Source organism: Pecten maximus, chromosome 2 (genome assembly GCF_902652985.1).
Source record: "Pecten maximus chromosome 2, xPecMax1.1, whole genome shotgun sequence".
NCBI lineage: Eukaryota > Metazoa > Mollusca > Bivalvia > Pectinida > Pectinidae > Pecten > Pecten maximus.
In genome coordinates, this window is record NC_047016.1 from 31,978,833 (window position 1) to 32,002,591 (window position 23,759).

Consider the following 23,759-nt stretch of genomic DNA (forward strand, 5'->3'; position numbering starts at 1 on the left):
TTATGACATCATCATGAAGTAAGTTGACAAAAATACAAGACGTCTTTTTTGTATGACATATGTAAACAGTATCCTACAATAAACATAGAGTATATCTTTCCTTCGAGAATTGAGTTGCAAAGCGTGATTTGCGTATCCGGTGCTGTAGTGTGGACGTGTCTGGTGTTGTAGTGTGGACGTGTCTGGTGTTGTAGTGGGCCCGTGTCCGGTGTTGTAGTGGGGCCGTGTCTGGTGTTGTAGTGGGCCCGTGTCCGGTGTTGTAGTGGGGGCCGTGTCCGGTGCTGTAGTGTGGACGTGTCCGGTGCTGTAGTGGGCCCGTGTCCGGTGTTGTAGTGGGGGCCGTGTCCGGTGTTGTAGTGGGGCCGTGTCCGGTGTTATAGTGTGGCCGTGTCTGGTGTTGTAGTGGGCCCGTGTCCGGTGTTGCAGTGGGACCGTGTCCGGTGTTGTAGTGGGCCCCGTGTCTAGTGTTGTAGTGGGCCCGTGTCTGGTGTTGTAGTGGGGCCGTGTCTGGTGTTGTAGTGTGGCCGTGTCTGGTGGCCGTGTCCGGTGTTTGGTGTGGCCGTGTCCGGTGTTGTTTTGGGGCCGTGTCCGGTGTTGTAGTGGGGCCGTGTCTGGTGCTGTAGTGGGCCCGTGTCTGGTGTTGTAGTGGGGCCGTGTCTGGTGTTGTAGTGGGGCCGTGTCTGGTGTTGTAATGGGGCCGTGTCCGGTGTTGTAGTGGGCCGTGTCTGGTGTTGTTGTGGGACCGTGTCCGGTGTTGTAGTGGGGCCGTGTCCGGTGTTGTAGTGCGGCCGTGTCTGGTGTTGTAGTGGGGCCGTGTCTGGTGGCCGTGTCTGGTGGCCGTGTCTGGTGTTGTAGTGGGGCCGTGTCTGGTGGTCGTGACTGGTGTTGTAGAGGGGCCGTGTCTGGTGTTGTAGTGGGGCCGTGTCCGGTGTTGTAGTGGGGCCGTGTCTGGTGTTGTAGTGTGGCTGTGTCTGGTGTTGTAGTGTGGCTGTGTCTGGTGTTGTAGTGGGGCCGTGTCTGGTGTTGTAGTGGGGCCATGTCTGGTGTTGTAGTGTGTCTGTGTCTGGTGTTGTAGTGGGGCCGTGTCTGGTGTTGTAGTGGGGCCATGTCTGGTGTTGTAGTGGGGCCGTGTCTAGTGTTGTAGTGGGGCCGTGTCTGGTGTTGTAGTGGGGCCATGTCTGGTGTTGTAGTGGGGCCGTGTCTGGTGTTGTAGTGGGGCCGTGTCTGGTGTTGTAGTGGGGCCGTGTCTGGTGTTGTAGTGCGGCCGTGTCTGGTGTTGTAGTGGGGCCGTGTCTGATGTTGTAGTATGGCCGTGTCCGGTGTTGTAATGGGGCAGTGTCTGGTGTTGTAGTGGGGCCGTGTCTGGTGTTGTAGTGGGGCCGTGTCTGGTGTTGTTGTGGGACCGTGTCCGGTGTTGTAATGGGGCCGTGTCCGGTGTTGTAGTGGGGCCGTGTCTGGTGTTGTAGTGGGGCCCGTGTCTAGTGCTGTAATGGGCCCGTGTCTGGTGTTGTAATGGGGCCGTGTCCGGTGTTGTAGTAGGCCGTGTCCGGTGTTGTAGTGGGGCCGTGTCCGGTGTTGTAGTGGGGCCGTGTCCGGTGTTGTAGTGGGGCCGTGTCCGGTGTTGTAGTGCGGACGTGTCTGGTGTTGTAGTGGGCCGTGCCTGGTGTTGTAGTGGGGCCGTGTCTGGTGGCCGTGTCTGGTGTTGTAGTGGGGCCGTGTCTGGTGGTCGTGACTGGTGTTGTAGAGGGGCCGTGTCTGGTGTTGTAGTGGGGCCGTGTCTGGTGTTGTAGTGCGGCCGTGTCTGGTGTTGTAGAAGGGCCGTGTCTGATGTTGTAGTGTGGCCGTGTCCGGTGTTGTAGTGGGGCCGTGTCTGGTGTTGTAGTGGGGCCGTGTCTGGTGTTGTAGTGGGGCCGTGTCTGGTGTTGTAGTGGGCCGTGTCTGGTGTTGTAGTGGGGCCGTGTCTGGTGTTGTAGTGGGGCCGTGTCCGGTGTTGTAGTGGGGCCGTGTCTGCTGTTGTAGTGGGGCCGTGTCTGGTGTTGTAGTGGGGCCGTGTCTGATGTTGTAGTTGGGCCATGTCCGGTGTTGTAGTGGGGTTGTGTCCGGTGTTGTAGTGGGGCCGTGTCTGGTGTTGTATTGGGGCCGTGTCTGGTGTTGTAGTGGGGCCGTGTCTGGTGTTGTATGTGGGCCGTGTCTGGTGTTATAGTTGGTCGTGTCTGGTGTTGTATGTGGGCCGTGTCTGGTGTTATAGTGGGTCGTGTCTGGTGTTGTTGTGGGGCCGTGTCCGGTGTTGTAGTGGGGCCGTGTCTGGTGTTGTAGTGGGGCCGTGTCTGGTGTTGTAGTGCGGCCGTGTCTGGTGTTGTAGTGGGGCCGTGTCTGGTGTTGTAGTGGGGCCGTGTCTGGTGTTATAGTGGGTCGTGTCTGGTGTTGTTGTGGGGCCGTGTCTGGTGTTGTAGTGGGGCCGTGTCTGGTGTTGTAGTGGGGACGTGACTGATGTTGTAGTTGGGCCGTGTCTGGGGTTGTAGTGGGGACATGACTGGTGTTGTAGTGAGGCCGTGTCTGGTGTTGTAGTGGGGCCGTGTCCGGTGTTGTCGTGGGTCGTGTTCGGTGTTGTATTGGGATCGTGTCCTGTATTTTACTTGGGCTGTATCTGATGTTGTAGTGGAGCATGTATGGTGTTTAGTGGACCATGTCTGGTCTTATAGATTAGACCCTGTATTAAATTATACTTTGATAACGCAGCTAGGTAATTAGTTCAGAGTTAATTAATATTTTTACCTAAAAATTGGAAACTGACGTCAATATTTCATAACGTTTATTTCTAATATCTCACCGTTAATGTTTAATTTGATCAGTGAACACTTTTGATGCTATCTTTGATCTGCTGGGAATAAAACTATACAATGCTTCATCATACTGTAACCATTCACTCTAAACTGTTTTTTTGTCAATGTAATTCAATAGTATTGTTATTTTATAAGTATTTTTATGAACAAATTACTTATTCATTGCTACCAGATAATTAACACCATCAATAGATCGATGAGATTTGGGATTAGTTTATAGTGTTAAGAAGTAACAATGTTGTCTGTAGTTATAAGCATTAGCCCGAGTTTCCTCTAACCCCAATACCAGACGTTAGACAATTTGAATGACAGTGAAGGACGTACCTACAATGTATATCTACCTGCATGGGTGTAGCACAATGATCATCAAAACGTTTAAAAGCGATAAGTATACATTTTTCTCTGTAAATTAAGAAATATGCAAATCTAATTCATTCTTTGTATACATGATTAACATCGTAAAGTGAGGATGACCAAGTAAGAACCGTCATTTCTTTTGTTTAACAGCAATATGAAGGCCGACAACTCCAAAGGGTATCCCGAGTGACAACCCACAATCGGGACTTATCTGGAGTGTCTCTGCGTGCTTAAGATATCGTATCACTGTTAACATTTGGTCGTCCTTTTGAAGCAATTCATATTGTTAGTCTTTGTCAATATACCTTGATAACCTCAACAGATATTCTGAAGACGATCGAAAATTTCTTAAGTACCCAATTCCTCCTTGTTATCAGTTTAACATTCCGGATTCTCAGATAGCAGGCGTGTTGATGTGTAGTTTGTCCTCTCTAACCGTTCTACCTACAAAACGTCAGCCAACCTTAAAGCTTCCGTTTCCCCCCTGATAATATGATACTTCCATATTTATCATGTATTAAGAAAACACGTTAAGTTGACGATACGGCCTACTCTAATTGTCGTCTAATAAAGGGGCGGGGCAGGAATCCCTAGAGAGTGAAATAGGCGGGACTATATGATTGACAGCCGTGTGCACCTGGATGTGTGATATCTGTAATCAGCACATGACAAACAGTAACGGAAATCCACTATTGATAATGTTAATCGTATAAGACTCGGATTTTCAAAACAAGTGTTTCTACGTAATATGGTTCATCCTCACTTTCTCGATTTGTGTAGACCATGGTTCAATAAAGAATAAGTTTCGTTGGAGTGTCAGTGTTATTGGTTATAATTCTCATTAACACCATCCTTGCATGACCGAAGCTGTTGTTAGGATATCAAACAATACACAACCAAACCTTCCTCATCGACAATAACGCTACATAAAACGTAGCATTGGGATAAAAGTTTGTATACAAAGAGCCGAAATATTTACTCCGCCAGCCGTTCCTCTGAACAACAATAAAACAAAAATATAACTACTAAATTGGAAAAAATAATTCGATACTATTTGAATGACCCAATTTTTTTAAGGTAACAATTCAAAATCTCGTTTTGTTTTTAAGGATGAATAAGTTTCAATTGTAAATTCACAAAGCTTTTGAGTGACAGACTCATCTTTGATGCATAGCAAAACAATGAATGTACATGTTTACGAAAATAAAACCCATTGTCGTTACGTAGGTCTTTGTTTTATCATCTGTAGGACAGTGGTGCTGGCGTTCCCAGATAGACCACGTTTGCGATACAAAAGTTTGTGGCGATCCCACGTCTATTACTCTGTATCTATTGGGACAGTGCCGCGGTCGTATTTTTTATGACGATATCAAAAGCCGTCCTCGACTTTAGGGGAGAGATTTGTACATCTGCGGCCATGTTCTCCGACAGGTGGACGACCCGCAATTGTGACCGTCCAATTACCGCCGATAAGGTCCCTTCGGGTCTTGGACGGAACCCAGGGGATCTGAGGGACGGGCCCGATAACAAGAGAAATGTAACTTTAAGTACTGGCACCGAGTACTGCAGGCTATCAGGGGCAGTGCTACAACGTTAGCGCCTTCGGTCGCTAATGAGGCAACAAATTGGCTTCTAACAGGTGCTCCAAAACCGTGCTGCTTCAGTCAACCACGTTGGTGATGGCAACTAGAAACCACATCTAGTTTTCTCCGTCGAAATAAAAGTAAAATGTGACATGGCATAGAGGCGCCGTCTAATTCAGTCTTAACGGGTACGTGAATCTAATTTCTGTTCCTATCGTACACCCACACATACTATCATAAACGGGATCCGTGAAGAATAAAGTTTGTTATTGTGGTTACATATCACATTATTTATGGCTCATACCCGTCTACATTATTCAAAGATTGGATGCAAACTGCATATTTTTTTCTTTCAATTTTTCATTTGGTTTTAGTACACTCAGGGTCCAGGGGTATGTAGGCGGTACACTCATGCTCACTCGGGATTCACTTGAATTTGGTATCTTTCTACAGCAAAGTCGTAGTTCTGGATACTTTGGATTTCACAACTGAACATTCGGGATTACTTTGGAATTCATAACGGAACATTAATGATTACTTGGAATTTCATAATGGAACATTCGGGGTACTTGGGATTTCATGATAGAACATTCGGGATAGACTTTGGTTTGGTTCTTTGTTTATAAGGGACATAACTCGTTGAACCCTCTATTTAAAGGACACCTCTCTATTAAGGACACCTTTGCCTTGTCCCTTAGGTGTCCTTTATACACAGGTTTGGCTTTACTTGGGATTGCATAATAGAACATTCGGGGTACTTGAGATTTCATAATGGAACATTCGTGGGTACTAGGGATTTCATAATGGAACATTCGGGGTACTTGAGATTTCATAATAGAACATTCGGGGTACTTGAGATTTCATAATGGAACATTCGGGATTACTCGACATATTCTGGGCAATTGGCATTTCATAATGGACATTCCAGGGACTTGGTATTTCATTATAGTACCCTGGGGATTATTAGAATACCTTCAGAATATCGATTGGATCCTTATATCACATTCACGATCCCGAATATCTCGAACACATTCCGTGTATCAAGGAATTTCGAATTCTTATTCAGTATTCCGGGAATACTGTACTATTTCGATGCATAACAATAAATGCTAATTATATTGGCCCATATTAAGGTTTGGTTATATCAAATGTAAAATATTTGCGTATTTTGCGGTTGAATCTGTTTTCGTGCATAATGCATTATATTGATACCAGTATGTGCATTGACATGTACGTGGGGAAAAAACGGATTTCAGATGTGCACTTGAGGAAACTTATGCACGCCATCATTTGCATAGTGTTAGTTATATTTGGCACTATATGCTGGGAGTTTGTCATTGATCGAGCACTTCGCCAACGTCTTTGCGATAGGGTTCGGTACTCATGCTCTGGGATTAAATACTTTTTGAACAGGAATGTACATTGATATGCACAGGGAAACAACCATCACTGATTGACGTTCTCTGCATATTTAATTAAGGTAAACTAATTAACTGGTCTTTCACATACTTGTAACACAAAACACAACCCGAATGAACACAGAAAGCTTGTATTAATAGATAAGAAAACATTACAATAAACGCCCACCATGGATTGAAACATTATTTTATATTTCATTGGTAGAAGGTATATATTTGGTGTAGGAGATGTTTTTAGAACCTACGAAAGTCCATATACTGTACATGTATTGGTTGTGGACTTTTTTTTTACCCCATTCCTTTTACATAAAATCACCTTATGATTACATCCTTACACAATGAGTAACTTTAAGATTTTACTAAATATGTAGATATTCAAGTAAATACAAATATGTGTATTTAAAAGTGTGATTCTTATTCAAAATGCCCCAAATAAAATATTCTGAATCACAGTAAATGTCCCTAAATGATGTGGACCTGCATCATGCTTTAGACAAGAACATGGCTACTTGTATCAGTTTAAACTGAAAAGACAAATGTTGAAAGTTTCATTTATTTTAAACGTTTCTACCAATATTTTCATTAATATCTTTAAAGAGCGTGACTACAAGTTTAAAACATCATGGTTTTAAATCACATAACCATATTTTTTTTAAAAGTATTCCTTTTAAATCACAATATGTTGTGAGAAGTGAAATTTGTCAGGTACACTTGTCCCTATTGAGGTTGTCCCTTGTTAACACCAAATATCCATCATACAATACTGCACACAACATTGATCAAATGTGTTATCACCCTTTTTTAAAATTCAACAATGACACAAAGTAAAACAAAATGACATCATTTAAGTCTGGTAATTAATCAAATTCTATAACCTGTTCCATAATTGTTTAAAATAAACTGGGTTTTTTTTCAAAGTAGAGCATAAAGATGTACATTTCTATACTGACTGATGTTTAAGTGAAATATGATATGCTCCAACAGTTTAACCTCCATCTTTTCCTATACAACAAATATTTTCTGTAATCAAAGCATGTATTATATGGATAGCTCTACTGTGACTTAACATTTAATGGGGGAGCAATGTTTATGTATAAATAAACTTACATAACATTGTAAGTAATAGGCCAGTGCAAGCGGATATTGACAGATACAGGAAATGTTACTTTAAATACTGTATGCTAGATTTTCCTGGGTCCTGTGGTTTGTGATGTATGGTGTCGTGGTGTTTGAAAGTTTTCTTAAAATCTTTCTCTAATTGTGAATCTTTAACCAGGGATAATTTTGTTAGACTTATTGCTGTAAGCTGACAACCACAAACTGGACCAGTAAGGTTACAGTCCACACCAGAGTTACAATGTCAATGTGATACAGTGTTACACCAAGGGAAGTACACCACAAAGGGAAACAACTGATATTGTCACTATACCTCCCAACTCTCAATGCCTATTTCCTGACAGTACCTCACATGTTTGAATTTTTTGCTATTAATTTATTAAAGGAAAATTGAGGTTTATTCACTGTATAATTTGCACTTTTCTCTGATATTTTCAAAACATAAAAATTTGCGACCGTCTCAGCATTTGAATGTGATCCCCCCCCCCCCAAGAAAATTGTTTTTATACTTTTTATTACCCAATATAATATACTTAATTAAATTATTTAAATTATTCCTGATTAGCTGATCTTTCAATTAAACCTTTCTTGTGCCTTCTTGTATCTCTACTGCATACCTATCAGTCCAAGACAATAAACTATCTATTCTATCTGGTATTTCTCTGATATTATTCTAATTTTCAAAATTGCATTGTATTTCATGCCTAATAAATGTTGTAAGAAGTTTCAATACTATGAACATATTGAATCTAGCTGTTAAACTACCAATTAAGTCAATGTTTTTATGCCTCCTCAATACACTTACAAGGGGAACAATATCTATTCTGATAATTTAGCAGTTTATCAATTAGCAATGTTAAAATCTTCTCAAAACGTAGCAATTTTAGGGAATCTTCAAAAGAAGCAATCTGAAAGACAAATAAATGATACACCATACAACAAAATCTCCATTGACGAACAAATCAAATACCACACTCCAAATACAGTCCGATATCTCTCCCTCCTACATCCAACTACAAAAACTTTGATATCTCTTCCTCTACTTTAAATAAATCCAACATTCCCATCCCCTTCTACATCCGGCTCCATATACAGTCTGATATCTCACTTTCCTACATTCCACTCCAAATACAGTCTGTATCTGCATGGAAATCTTCATTACTTTCAAGGCTGCTGTTGATGTATTAAGGATTGCGGAACTTTTTACAACATCACTGAAGAAAGCTGATATACTGTTCAATTACAAATTTCACAATTAAGAAAAACAACAAGAAAGCATAGTTTATAAGGTGTGGCGTCCACACAAGGGAAATCCTTGGAAGCCTAGGGTACCGACTGGAGGAGTGAAGACAGGAAACTGTCAGGGTCTGCTACATCCTCCAACAAACCTACAAAATAGTAATAGGTCATAGGTCAACATATCTACAACATGTTCCTACCTACCATCTATTGTCATCTGTCTTATGAGTAAAAAGGCCTAACTTTAATCTTATTACTGATCTTGTAAATTTCCCGGTTCTATATTCCTGTGAAATTTTGCTAGATTCAAACCTCCACAGTATTTTGATCATTTAATGAATGCAATAACATCTAAAGAATACAGTGCTTTTTGTTCTCCTTATTTATTGAAAATTCAAAATCAATACAAGTTGTCTTACCAATAACATCCATGAATTCTGCCAAGGATTCACATGGAAGCATCTCCTCCTCATAGGCTGACATGACACGGTCACATGTTTCCACCAACAGACGATCGTTATTTCTAATGTAATCTGCAGCCAGGTTACTCCATACTCCATCTGGGGTAACTGTCACTTTCTGTAACACAAGAAATGGGAGACAACTGTAACACATGGGACCACTAACAAAGGGAAACAACTGTAACACAGGGTACAAAAGACTAGGGGAGACAACTGTATTACAGGGTACAAAAGACTAGGGGAGATAACTGTAACACAGGGTACAAAAGACTAGGGGAGATAACTGTAACACAAGGGACCACTAACAAATATAGACAACTGTAACACAAGGGACCACTAACAAAGGGAGACAACTGTAACACATGGGACCACTAACAAAGGGAGACAACTGTAACACAAGGGACCACTAACAAAGGGAGACAACTGTAACACAAGGAACAAAAGACAAGGGGAGATAACTGTAACACACGGGACCACTAACAAAGGGGGACAACTGTAACACAAGGGACCACTAACAAAGGGGGACAACTGTAACACAAGGAACAAAAGACAAGGGGAGACAACTGTAACACAAGGGACCACTAACAAAGGGAGACAACTGTAACACAAGGGACCACTAACAAAGGGAGACAACTGTAACACAAGGAACAAAAGACAAGGGGAGACAACTGTAACACAAGGGACCACTAACAAAGGGAGACAACTGTAACACAAGGGACCACTAACAAAGGGAGACAACTGTAACACAAGGAACAAAAGACAAGGGGAGACAACTGTAACACAAGGGATCACTAACAAAGGGAGACAACTGTAACACAAGGGACCTCTTACAAAGGGAGACAACTGTAACACATGGGACCACTAACAAAGGGAGACAACTGTAACACAAGGGACCACTAACAAAGGGAGACAACTGTAACACAAGGGACCACTAACAAAGGGAGACAACTGTAACACAAGGGACCACTAACAAATATAGACAACTGTAACACAAGGAACAAAAGACAAGGGGAGATAACTGTAACACAGGGTACAAAATAAAAGGGAAAACAACTGTAACATAAGGAACAAAAGACAAGGGGAGACGAATTACAAGGAAAGGGTGGGGGTTAGGGAAATGTTACACAGGAATCAGTGACAAGAGGAGACAGGACATGTTTAACACTGCTTGGACAAAGGGAGATATTGAGTAACCAGGCAATCAGTAAACAATGGAGACAAGGGGAGATATTGAGTAACCAGGCAATCAGTAAACAATGGAAACAAGGGGAGATATTCAGTAACCAGGCAATCAGTAAACGATGGAAACAAGGGGAGATATTCAGTAACCAGGCAATCAGTAAACGATGGAAACAAGGGGAGATATTGAGTAACCAGGCAATCAGTAAACAATGGAAACAAGGGGAGATATTGAGTAACCAGGCAATCAGTAAACGATGGAAACAAGGGCAGATAATCAAAACTGTAATCAACTGACAAGGATATTTTTTTTTTTAATTTACATTAAGGATGTTCTCTTGTGATGGTTGTCAATGCAAACATTCAAGTGCACCAAAATAAGTAAAGACTTTAATATGAACTTATAAAAATAAGTAATACCTCATAGTAACAAACAAGGTTTGTTTTTTCAGTGATTTGGTCATAAAGTCAACGCAATGTTATCAATAACAAATGAATACAATCAGATTAAACAATTTAAATGTTGTATTCACCACTTAGTAACAATGCTACATACATCTAGTCACTCAGGCACCTAAATACACTGTGAAACACACCCTATTATGTAACAGTGATCAAAGTTCTTCCTATTATATTTGTCTGAGTAAGACACAACATTTGTGACGAAGGCCAAACCCAGACTGCACATTGCAGAATACCTTGAAAATGTACACTATTATTCTCACATTTATCTAAACATATTGACAAATTCCACAATTTCTGCACAGGTCTACACTTCAATTTGTACAGGTAGCCAGTCAAATCTATCCTTAAAGTACACATGTCACATTTATTCAAATATATTGGTCATTTTCACAATTCCTGCAATAAAAAGAAAACCCCTAAGAATGTGGTGAGGACATGATCTACTTAACGCAGATAGGGGCAGGTCCGTGATAAATTAGGGGCCAGCAGGAAATGCTCAGTGCAATGACATCACATCCCCCAACATAGCCTGTATTAATCTCTGCCAGATACTCTATACAAACACCTCCAAATCCTCCAGGTATCCCACACCATTGACAACGCTGGCCCGCGGCTCGCCACCTATTTCAAGTCTCTATCCCTTCATCACACGTGGTAAGCATAGACGAAAAATATGCCAGCATGGTATCAACTTAGGTAAGTCATATAACTGCCACTTGTAAAAAATATTGATATGCATGGAGACCCTTGGAAAAATACACAAACAAATAAGAGCTGGGGTTCCTGGAAGGTCCTTGTTGACATTTTTTGACATTTCTTGAAATGCTTATTTTTCTTGGCTCTGTAGATAACTCAATCAAGTTGCAGATCAGAAGATGCTTTATAGGACATATAGCATTTTCAAATGGAAAAAAGTTTATAAGCATGAAAATATAAGAAAACCTGAAAAACTGAGCATAAATAGCTTTAATGCATTAACGGTACACCATATCTAGCCTCACCCATGTTAAACACCTGTGTATAGAGATAAGTACCGATAAATGGCCCTAGTTCCACTAAAGCCACCGATAAATAGCTCTGCTCCCCCTCACCCAGGCTTACCTGCTGCTGACTCAGGGATTAGGGGATTAACGGTGTGTGAATCCCCCATTGTGCCCCGTTAATCCAAGATCTGGTTCAACAGGGAGCCAGACTAGTATATAGCCATTCCACTCACGTAAGGTCCCCCCTCTCCTCCATACCAGAATCCACCTACAATCTACAGCAAATCCCTGCTGTCTACCCTGGCCTCATAAACATTTGTTTATTTCTTCACCTGAAGTTTTATGACTTTGTAGCAAGTTAGAGTCATAACAGACATCAATTTCAGAAAACTTTTGTAAAAATCATATTCAAATACAGTATCCCTATACATTATTTACAAAAGATTAAAAATTGAACATAAGAAAATGAATTTAAAAAAATGAATATTAAAATAATAATACATGTAATAATAAAAAAAAATTGAATTACACGTCTGTTCATTAATTGAAATATTTTCAGGAAGTACTGTACAGTAAAAGAAACATCTCACAAAACTAAAATCATCTTTAGTTATTAATTTTTTTAGAGGTATTTCATATTCTCTATTAGTTAAACAAGAAAACATCACTTGCTTTTAAATAAAGAAAATATGACTCAATGATTACAGGTAATTCATTATCAGATCAATTGTCATCAACACAGAATTTGTTCTCAAATTCCAGCATTATTTCACTAACCAAGATGTACAATTGTAAATTATTGACACTTTTAATTGCACATAACCTTAAAGTATTGACCCTTTCAGGTTGTGACGATTATGTAAACATGTCTGGTGTTGTTTGAATACAATGCAACAATTTAAAGATCTATGTGTCACAACTAAGGAATTTTGTGACATCTGAATGATTTCTTTGTAACAAAAAATTATCTGTTAATCCTCCTTTGGTCTGGGACGGGACTGCTCCTCTAAATACACATTTCCCCTGGCAGAGCCATCCCCCAGTCACTATGTCCCCCTATATGGTAACATCACACAAGTTTCGCTCAAATAAATTCATTCTTAACTTGCATAAATCAACTTTTTTCAGATTTAAAACAAAAAATACATGTTCTTTTAAATTTTTTATGATAATGACATTTTTAAAAAAGTTGTAAAAAATGAAAGCAGAGAAAAATAATAGATAAATTTGTTAAAGAACATTAACAACGGACTGGAATCTAGGACATTTACCGTACCAGATTATCGCCACTACAGGGTTTAGGGGCTAGTTGATCCACCCTTTTCAATGGCATGCCCAATGTGCTGAGCTAGTTAATACAGCCATTCACAATTCTATTTAAAAAGATTTACCTCTGCATTACATCTGCATCAACTAATCAAAACAGGGGTTAGAGGATTAGAGATGACATGATAAATAGGCCAGTGTATTGTGTAGGGGGGAGCAGGATCATACCGCTGATTGTCAGGATAGCACAATTCCACACACAACACCTTTCCCTGTTAATCTATTGGTACCCTCATATACACTCTTACTTAATGTCACCCAGTCTTTATTAAATTTAGTGAATACAGCTCTAATACTGGGTTACATGTAACTATTGGTTGGAGTTTGATACAGTGCACTAATGCACTTGAGGTTGGTGGGTGACATCACGTCATATCTGGTATACAGCTTGTCATCTTCTTTGACAGCAGCTACACAGAGAAATCCTTTAATACCAGTATTTCAATTTTTTATTAAAAAATTAATCCATATCCGATCAAATTATTCATAAAGCACTTGCATGCAAAATATCTTTCTGTAACAAACAAAAAAGGGCTAAATCAACCAGGTCATTCTCAAAAATGAAGTAAGAATTTCAAAACAAAACCAACATGTACAATGATAATAATTTATCTATGGTTATTGGGCATTTAGCTTCTAGCCATTGTCTATCTTGACAAGTCCCTGGGGAGCATGCAGCTGGAGCTGCCATTTTTCAGCACAAAATTTCCAGCACTACCTTATCACGTACATGTACTCAATTACTGCTGAGTCATGTTGGTCATTAGTTAGTGTATTCATTTATTGGTTGTGGTATATTGAGTCATATAGAGTAGTGTCATCGCAACATCACACTCGTAAATATCATATTGGTTGTGGTATATTGAGTCATATAGAGTAAAGCGTCATCGCGATATCACACTCGTAAATATCATATTGGTTGTGGTATATTGAGTCGTATAGATTAAAGTGTCATCGCAACATCACACTCGTCAATATCATATTGGTTGTGTTATATAGAGTCATATAGAGTAAAGTGTCTTGTTCACAAACAAAACACACTATCGATCGTACCCCTGCAGGATTCAAACTAGTGATATCCTTCAATCACTATCAAAGTGTTCTATCAATAAACCATGGTCCCTGTTTGTACAATGTGCAAGGCGTAACAAAATGTACAACAATTTTTCTTGAAAAGCATAGAAATTACCTTTTCAACCCTATAATTAATGGCAAGTAGAACTTTAAAATAAGCCGCCGGTAATTAATACCCCTTAACATAGTATCAGGCAGGAACTCCAGAAAAGTGGATGTGTCACCTTATAGTAGATCGAACAAGAGACAATAATAATTGCACTTTCCTAGTTTTAAGATATATTCACTTGTGGCCATATTGAATATCAGATCTGGCAAGAAATACAAAATTAGCAGGTAACTCACCTGCTGACAATTTGAGGAAGTTTCATGAAAATCAAAGTAAATCATTTTTTTTTATAATTAGGACCTGGTAATGAACACCTTGACCTTTCACCTTTAGACCTGAAAAGCAATCCTGAGCAAACACTTAAAATTCTTTCATGATTTGAACTGATGGACCCAGGAAGTTTAGGATAATTAATACACAGAAGTCTTTGTACTGACGACTCCCCACACTGACCCCTATATATAAAACAACTACCTATGGTATCATCCATATCTACCAGCTCTCACAATTATGCATTAAGAAAACGTACTATGTAAATAGATGTCCCCACTATATCTACGGGTTGCATTGACCTTGGAACCCTGATAGGTGAGCTCATTCGCTTTATTCTTGCACATAGACACTGTATGGAGTTTGACCAAAATCAAGAAGAAATAAATTTCTAGAATGATAACAATGATTCAGGGCAAGACAGGACAGGATGAGAAATACATTGGTAACACTGTGAGTCTCCCCCAATAAAATAAAAGTCATAAAAGCAGTTCTTACATCAAATAAAATCATCTTATTGAAATCAGAAAAGGAACATTAAGCTTCTTACACGGATTACTATACAGGGGTATCTGAGCCTACTCTCTTCCTATGCCTAAGACCAAATGGCAATCCACTTAAGAATGTAAACCTACATGCCATGATACCTAAACCACCCATATTTTAAAGTGGTTAGACAAAAACTAAAGAGGACTCTGGACAAGGACACAGATAACACTAAATAGCCCTCATAAAGTGGTAAAGGTATAACAAAGGGCTGTCACAGTAACTCTTTCAAAACCTGTAATGCTGCCCAGGAAAGTACAACAATATACTTGGTTAGTTTATCCCTCATAGGTTTAACCATAAACACTTCATAATCTCACCTTGAAACAAGGGATAACACTTTGATAGATTACCTTAATGATAGTGTCATACTGAGTTGTGACCAGATCTTGTCTTAAGGAGTTGTGACCAGACCCTTGTTATACAGAGGTGTGACCAGACCTTGTCATACAGAGGTGTGACCAGATCTTGTCATACAGAGGTGTGACCAGACCTTGTCATACGGAGCTGTTACCACAACCTGTCATACAGAGGTGTGACCAAACCCTTGTTATACAGAGGTGTGACCAGACCCTTGTTATACAGAGGTGTGACCAGACCCTTGTTATACAGAGGTGTGATCAGACCCTTGTCATACAGAGGTGTGACAAGACCCTTGTTATACAGAGGTGTGACCAAACCCTTATTATACAGAGGTGTGACCAGACCCTTGTCATACAGAGGTGTGACCAGACCTTATTATACAGAGCTGTTACTACAACCTGTCATACAGAGCTGTGACCAGATGTTGTCTTAAGGAGCTGTGACCAGACCCTTGTTATATAGAGCCGTGACCAGTCCTTGTCTTACAGAGCTGTGACCAGACCTTGTCTTACAGAGCCGTGATCAGACCTTGTCGTAGAGAGATGTGGAAGTTTTCTATCTTGACTTACCTTATACACCTTGTCGTAGAGAGCGATGACGAGACCATAGAACACTAAGTAGGGCTTGTAGGCTCCATATTCCTTAGCTGTCTTGTTCGATAAACTGAATAAAAACAAGTGTAAATCTCATAAAACGGAAATACATCCATCCAAATTGTAAAATCAAAGCTGGCCATTAATTCATGAATCATACTTTAAAACAGCCACTTTTTATTGAAATTGCCATACAATGCAGGGTTTCCTACCTCTTGGCCCCACCAGGGCTGACAGCACGTGTGTGAGCTAAGACGAGTATCCTCTCCAGAAACTTCAGGCGGTGTTGTTTCCATTTGTCATATGACATGACATGTAGTGCCATCACTGTCCAGTAGAGGGCACCCTCCGTCTAAAACAGAGTGCACAATCAATAGTCATATAGCAATTTATGTTCGTACTACATTCTGTAGTCTGTTTGGTGGGAAAGAAAACAAGACAACTTTTTTTAGCAATTCATCATCGTCTTTTACTGAAAAGTACCCTTATCTAAGAAGCAACCAGTTGTTATGAAAACCAGCTTATATACAAAGTTCATTCATTTTTTACTCACCTCATAGCTATTCTCTACCCATTTCTCTTTTGGCTGTTCTAAAAATGTTGTTAGGTTTTTCTCTTCCCTGCTGAATGACCTTGTACTGGAAAAGAAGACATTTTACCACATTAAGCCATGGGAAGGGGGGCAACTCCTGTAAACAACTTGTTCCATTTCTTCAAGGGACAATAAGGATTATTATCACCATGGATGACATCCCATCATCATTTTGTATTTAGGTATCATGGTTTATTCTTTACAATCTGGATCAGTGGATCATAATATTTTTTGGGATGTTAATAATGAGACATTCTCAGAAATCATATTAATTTCGTCAAAAAATTGCAGTCCCTGATCCCTCAAATAATTTTTTTTATTATAAAGAGCAGCGTTAACTATTTTCTTTAATCAATCTGGTGTTAAAAGTACTAAGAGATCTATTTGATTAATTTTAATCAGATATACTATTATTTTGTAGTGTCATACCTATAGATTACCATTTTAACACTCAGTAAATCATTTCTTTAGTGCGAGATACAAAAATCCCATAAGTAAAAGTATGGAAATTCTCTAGCCTTGCTGTTTACCCCGTTTCTATGAACAATGTTATAAGGCTATCAGCACAAATTTGTCAACTCACGTGTTTATAACATAGAGGGCCATGTGCATCATGTGTGGTATGAGATGGACATTACTCTGCCTTCCTCCACCCCCACTGTCGTCACTGAATGAGCGCTCCTGGGAGAAGCGAAGGAGAAGGATCTTGAGGTCGTGGACCGTGTAGAGATAGGTAGGATCCCTAACCCCAGTACACTCCTGTAGGTATGAGTTGTGGCTGAAATGCAGAGCATTTAGAACTACTTATCAGCTTGTCAAGTCTCAAAACATATGAACACTAAAACTGGTTAAACAAAAAGTTGTTTTCTCCAATTGTTGAAATTTTTCAGCTTAATCAAATATTTAAGCAGTTTCGTTAATATCCTGGAAAATTGTAAATACAAAGCTTCTTGAAAATAACTTCTAAAATAACCACATTGCAGAATAATTTATTGTAAAATGAAGGAACCTCCGTTATATAGTACTGTTATACAATGTGGGCCTTACCGTGCGAGACAGGTGGCAAAAGCCGACTCCTGGACCTGAGGTCCCCACAGTGGTAGTAGGCCGTTACATTTGGTGTTAGCGTTCTGAAGAGCTGCACTCTCCCATTCCTCACGACCACGCGCATGTCGTACGGCAGCTGTGTGACAGTCTATGTGTATGACGTTGAAGTGCGATACCGTACTATAGCCAGGCGTTTTACGGAGCTTACACTCAAACTCGTCCAGATTCACACGTTTGGTAAATGTATAGACTCCTAGGACCTGTCAATTGAAATTTAGATACTGTTTACAATTCCAGTTTTATGTACATAAATTTATAAGCAGATTTCCGGGATGAGTTCATATTTCCTTTGAAGTATTTTACTAATAACTGTTCTTAATGGTATTTGTTTGTTTGTTCGCTGGTTTTATTGCCCCAAGAACAGCCAGGATCATTTTGAGGTGGAGTCTCCTTGTAGGAGTTGGTGACTACCTAACTGAACAATATACAGGAGGCCAGTCGCAGGCCATGCAGAGCAATTAACTGTAAAGTGTCTTGCCCAAGGACAAAAACACAAAAGCACAGATAGGCCTGTTTCTGAACTTCCCGAGAGACACGAACCAACACGGGTAGGGAGCATTCTTGTTAATACCTCTCCTCTTATAATGTTATAAGGTATAAAATTTAATATTGTTATCTTCTATGGCTAAAAGCAGTTTCCCTATTTATTTAACAGTGGGATCTGACAGTTGTTACCTTCTATGGCTAAAAGCAGTTTCCCTATTTATTTAAGAGTGGGATCTGACAGTTGTTACCTTCTATGGCTAAAAGCAGTATCGCTATTTATTTAAGAGTGGGATCTGACAGTTGTTACCTTCTATGGCTAAAAGCAGTATCGCTATTTATTTAAAAGAGAGATCTGACAGTTGTTACCTTTTGTGGTTGGTAGCGGTAACCTTCCCTACATATACAACAGGTAAGACCAGTCTCCTCCTTCAGATCCTCCATCTGTTTCAGCACTGAGCTCTTCACAGTCACCTGACCTTTGTCATTGGTCTGAAATACAAAAAGAAACTCGTCAAAATGACAGAAGAAAGCAACATGTAAGAAAAATATACATATGTCAGTAACAGAATATAACATAATATAAAGTAACATGTTTTCTGTAGATTTTAACTATGAGTCTAGGGTTTGGCATTCTGAATCTACACCTGCACTATTGTGTCTTACCATCATGCCCAGTGCTCCCAACTGTTTCTTTCTCTTTGCCATGGCCAATCGCTTCTTCTCTGCTTTTGTTTGATGTCGGAAATCTTCAATCTGTAAATAAGCCAACAGTTTTATTTTAATTTCAATAGAAAACAATAACATTTTCTTCACTAATCAATGATTTAATTACATAATACAATAAATTCTTCGTAAAAAAAGAAATTCATTAAGACTGTATTTCCTTTCGACACTTAGCTGTCATATAAGTAGACTTACCTTGGCTGCCACCTCATCATGTTCACGTAGAGCCTCCAGTAGGTTCTCCGCCATGGTGCCTATGTGTTGGTCTGAAGAGGCCTGCTCAAGCTTGTGTAGGATCGGGATACACTCTGCACCAATCAAAAGTTGGGAGGGTGGGTGGCCGCTACATAGTCCTGTCAGAAGTCGTAACACATAGCTGAGAGCCTGCTTTCCCAGGAAATCCTTCCAGTTCTCTGCATCAGTCCTACAAAACATGATAATCGGTCATTATGTGTCATCAAAGTTACCAGTAACAAAAACTTAATACCTTAGAAACTTGAAGGAAAGACTACCCTAGACAAATTAGAAAGGGTGTGAATCACGCAAAATTAACACATAACTAGTTAAACAAATTTTGGCGGATAATAACTTTTGCAATGTCAAGTACATACTTTCATTTAGAAATCTGAAAAAAATTTGCTTTCTTGAGGTCCACCGAAATAAAAATCACAAAACACAATGAAGTGCCTGAAGAATTAAGGAGTTAATTATCATGTTTAGTGTATGGTCAAGCTAACAATATAATGTTCTGAGTACGTATTTCAATTAAAATCTTCAAACCAAAATTTTCTTGAAACAAAGCCTGTCAGATTCAACAATGGATCTAGAGACTTACGCCAGAAGTGTCTTGAACATCGGTGTGTTCTTCAGTATGTAATCCACTGCCATCTTACAGATACCATGTTCCACAATCATATCCTTCAGCCTGATACCATTAGCATTACTCTGTAGCACGAAAAAACATTGTTAAAGAATGGCATGATTTAACAGAGGTAAGGGCTAGTCCTGTAAAATATATATCCTACGGGACGACTCCAGAAAAAGGGAAATTCTGTTCATGGAGGATGCTGGAGAAAATGCAGCCTATTATATAGTAATGTTTAGAATAATTTCTTTCAGTGGTTCCTGTTTGACAAACCTGGAGGCCTCCTGCGGGGTAGAAATTTTACATGAATAGCCCTTAGTCGCTGTTCAAAGACCTATACTGTAACAATATTTAGAAAAACTAGAAAATGTCTGTAAGATATAAATGCCTCTGCTGCCACTTGACACCCCGAAACACAGTTTGGTGAGAATCACATCAGCAGTTCCTGATTAGCTAGTTATATTGCATCGGACAGGACCCGATACAAGGGGACAGGACAGACATGGGTAACACTATATGCCCCCCATTTCATGGCTGGGGCATAAAAATGATTTGTTGATCCATATATGATATGCTGAGCTAATTGTTTATATTGGAATACTACTTACCTCTATACTACAGGCCACAGCACAGAAACAGTCCAGGTGGACAAGTTCATCCTGACTATGTTCTACGTCAAATCTACAGCAACACCAAAATACAACGGTTTACCCCACAGGTAAAATATCCAATATACAACAAGAAGCACATGGGGCAAAGTCACAATATCTTAGGTAGTACAAGAGGCCCATGGGGCTGAACTTACAATATCCAATTGGTAGTACAAGAGGCCCATGGGTCTTAAAAGTGCCACATGGTACGTAATGAGGTCCATAACACTTCAATTTCACATGCCAATATAGTGATTCATGAAAATATAAGCAGTCTGGGTTTCAATTCCTAAATACATAATTATTTAAGGTATTTAGATTGACACATGAAGTACATGATAAGGTACAAATACAATACATAATTTGTCATTTGCGATGTAGGTTATAAAGACGATGAAGAGGAAATACTTACTTGGCAAAGTCCAGGTAGGGCTTGAAGTGGTTGATAAGAGCCAGCATCTTATCTTCCTCTCCGAAGGCAAGGAAGGGGATAAGTCTCATCAAGCCCTGCAGCACGTTAGCATTGGAGCGTACGAATGGACTGTTGATACGGTCCAGTAACAGCATCAGCTGGTCCTTGTCACCGCAAAGCTTGGAGAACTCCTACACAAACAAACAGGATGTCTTAAATATCACTGATACTATACAAATAAATCCCAATACTTAAATCTGATATTTGATCATACTAAAATTTGTCAGAACACAGCTATCTTAAAAACAGTCATTCACGAAAAGCATCAGTATTAAATCAAAACTAGAGAAGGGCTATCATGAAAGGGGAAAACCAGTGTTCCATTTCATTATGAACATTGCAAACATTACTAGACCTACAGTACCTACCCTGTACTGTTCTGGTGGCTGTGAGCTGGCCTCCAGTAGAATCACTTCCATGATTTGGAGAATTTGCTCAGAGATTGTCTGTCCCTTGGTTGCGGAGCTTTCTTGTTCAGCCCAAAGTGCCTGCAATACAGAATTTATAGATGTTGCAATTTTCACATGGAGTTTATTAATATTGCCGTTATACCTTTGCTACTAAGTATACATTTTTAGTAATTTACTGCAGAAGAAAAACACTAAATGCTGATATTTTCATGTTGGATTTTTTTTTTTTTTTTTTCTGACTAAAATTCTGAACTGATGTACAAATTTTGAAAAGGTTATAAACTCACCATATTGAGGGCCCCAAGCATGATGTTAATAGTGTTCATTTCTGGTTTGATGAGCTCCTGTCGATTAGCCTTGACATTGACAGCAAACCCAAATAACTTGAGGAGGACCGTCATCATCTGTTTACCCAACACCAAGTCCTTGATGGCTGGCAACCTGTACACAAATAATGAGTGATTTGATGTTAGTCTCAGTGACTAGAACTAGTATCCTGTTTTATAAAACCGTATGAAGATATTAAAAATGTCAAGAATGGTAAGATAAACATCAGAAGTTATCCAAATATCAGATGTACAGAATCTGGTACTATATTACTATCATGATGTCAAGAATAGTACTATCAGCAACTGTAAGACACAATTTACCTGGTCAATACCATTACCTTTAATCAACTACTGTTACAGAAAACTCTAGTCAAGAGCAAAATCAGAATTTACCTGTTACTGTTAATAGGATAAGAATTTACCTATTTTAAGATCTGAATTTAGCTATAGTATTAATGTCTTGTAAAATATCTTACACATTATTTTTTTCTTAATTTGATTTTAGTAAGTATGACCCATGCATATATTTTTACAAGGACTTTGATTTGAATAAGGTTTACTAAGTGGGATTTATCTTCCCTGCTTTGTTAAATATCATTAATTTTGTACATGCAATTTATAAAGTATTGTTATAAGTCCATCTATTTGCCAAAAGAATTTTTTTTAAATCATCAAATAAAACTAGTAATTGTTATGTTATGCTGACATAAAATCTTATGTCAGTTTAAAACGACCTACAGTATTACGGAAATGAAGCCTTACCTCTGTAAAATGACTCGGAGACCTTCCCCCTCGTTCAGCACATTTGCCATCTTATACACCTCCTCCTTGTCAACATCTTCCTCTGTAACACATATTTGTATTTAAAATATTTACTCTATTTAGTCTGACAAAGAAAATCTTAGTAACATGAAATTTCAAACACAGAAAGTGGAAAATTTCAAAGGTTTTCAAAACTTCTTTTTAAATTATTAAACACAGGAAGTGTTCACTTAAAAGTTGATATCTCCTTGATAACCTTTGGTACTATCTATTTATCATTAACAGCACAGAAGTTTGCTTTAAAATACAATAACTTGACATAAAGTTATATTAAATCTTGATTATACATACCTGTACTGGTGTCCAGTGAGTTGACCATGTCTTCAGTTGCATCCCCTAACAACCCCCTCATCCGGTAGATAATTGGCATCGGTTCTCCCTGAATACAAATGGTTCAAACATGTAGTACAACCACACTGTTTTGGGAGTAAACATATCTGTGTAAAGTTCTCTAAATCAATGATGAAGCAAAGCCAGGGTATTGTTTGGCTAGATTTAGAATTTGATCTTAGACAAGGACCTTGACCTTGGTAAATATGTGAAGAGTCACATGGCACACTGCTTGAAGGAAATGTATGTGTATACTGTTTAATTTACTATTAGGTATCGTGGCAAGAATATCAATCTGGATACATTGGTATCCCTATACGTCCAAAACATACTAAACAAAGTAAAATAGATTATTATCTTAATTGGTATTAATATACCCCGAGGCCAACTCGATTTGCACTCTTCTCCTCCTAGAATATAACTTTTGGTCACTCGATTTGTAGCTCTTCTGCTTCTGGAAGATCTTCGACCTCTTCTGTCTCAAAGCTGGAAGATTTATCTTCCAAGATGGCAGCGACCATTTTCAAGTATGCGACATGCAGAGTGATGAGTTTCATTAGAGATGGATTTATGGCACGTATATGCACAGGTTTGTGTTACAGTGTTAGAGAAAACTTAAATTTGTTTGTTTTGGGTTATGTTCTTCCGGTTTACTCAATTTACACATAACAGAATGAGATCTTCAGAGAAGGCTTCTCTTCTGAGAAGGATGCAAATCAAGTTGGCCTCTGGAGTGATCTTTTTTAAATTGATATCCAATGTCACCTGATGACAGTTATTTAGCCTTACCTCGCCATGCTCCACTGCCCAGACTTTCTTATACACATCACGTACAGGCAAGTCAAGGCTGATGATCTTTTTATTCACCAGTAGCTCCATCCCAGTATCATCTTCTAGGAGTGCAACCAACTCACAGTCTGTAAATAAAATTACAGGAAAATTTGTATTACCATTTCAAACAAAAATCAGAAGTTTATTTCTCTGGCTATATGTAAGAACAAAGCCAGAATTCAGGTAAAAAAAAAAAAAATTGATACCCATTTCCAGG

At 39.3% G+C, this 23,759-nt stretch overlaps 2 protein-coding genes across 2 annotated transcripts in view; both read right to left on the reverse strand.

Annotated features, from left to right (window-relative positions):
- Positions 1 to 2,667, reverse strand: LOC117342477 (mucin-1-like). Its single transcript, XM_033904648.1, has one exon. The coding sequence runs from the start codon at positions 2,665 to 2,667 to the stop codon at positions 1 to 3; it is 2,667 nt and encodes an 888-aa protein (XP_033760539.1).
- A 3,651-nt stretch (positions 2,668 to 6,318) lies between these two features.
- The window catches only part of LOC117321796 (E3 ubiquitin-protein ligase UBR4-like), a 79,540-nt gene continuing 62,099 nt past the window's right edge, over positions 6,319 to 23,759 (reverse strand). Inside the window, 18 exon segments of the mRNA XM_033876370.1 lie at positions 6,319 to 8,705; positions 8,976 to 9,135; positions 15,902 to 15,995; positions 16,138 to 16,277; positions 16,479 to 16,563; positions 17,101 to 17,295; positions 17,565 to 17,824; positions 18,477 to 18,599; positions 18,774 to 18,863; positions 19,029 to 19,257; positions 19,669 to 19,778; positions 20,307 to 20,379; positions 20,761 to 20,951; positions 21,189 to 21,308; positions 21,518 to 21,671; positions 22,322 to 22,403; positions 22,673 to 22,760; positions 23,501 to 23,628. Coding sequence (XP_033732261.1) covers positions 8,641 to 8,705; positions 8,976 to 9,135; positions 15,902 to 15,995; positions 16,138 to 16,277; positions 16,479 to 16,563; positions 17,101 to 17,295; positions 17,565 to 17,824; positions 18,477 to 18,599; positions 18,774 to 18,863; positions 19,029 to 19,257; positions 19,669 to 19,778; positions 20,307 to 20,379; positions 20,761 to 20,951; positions 21,189 to 21,308; positions 21,518 to 21,671; positions 22,322 to 22,403; positions 22,673 to 22,760; positions 23,501 to 23,628 — 2,387 coding nt within the window. The 3' untranslated portion in view covers positions 6,319 to 8,640.

Bases quoted from the DNA above. Each gene is read 5' to 3' on its own strand.
- LOC117342477 (XM_033904648.1), bottom strand. From the start codon at position 2,667: ATGCTCCACTACAACATCAGATACAGCCCAAGTAAAATACAGGACACG.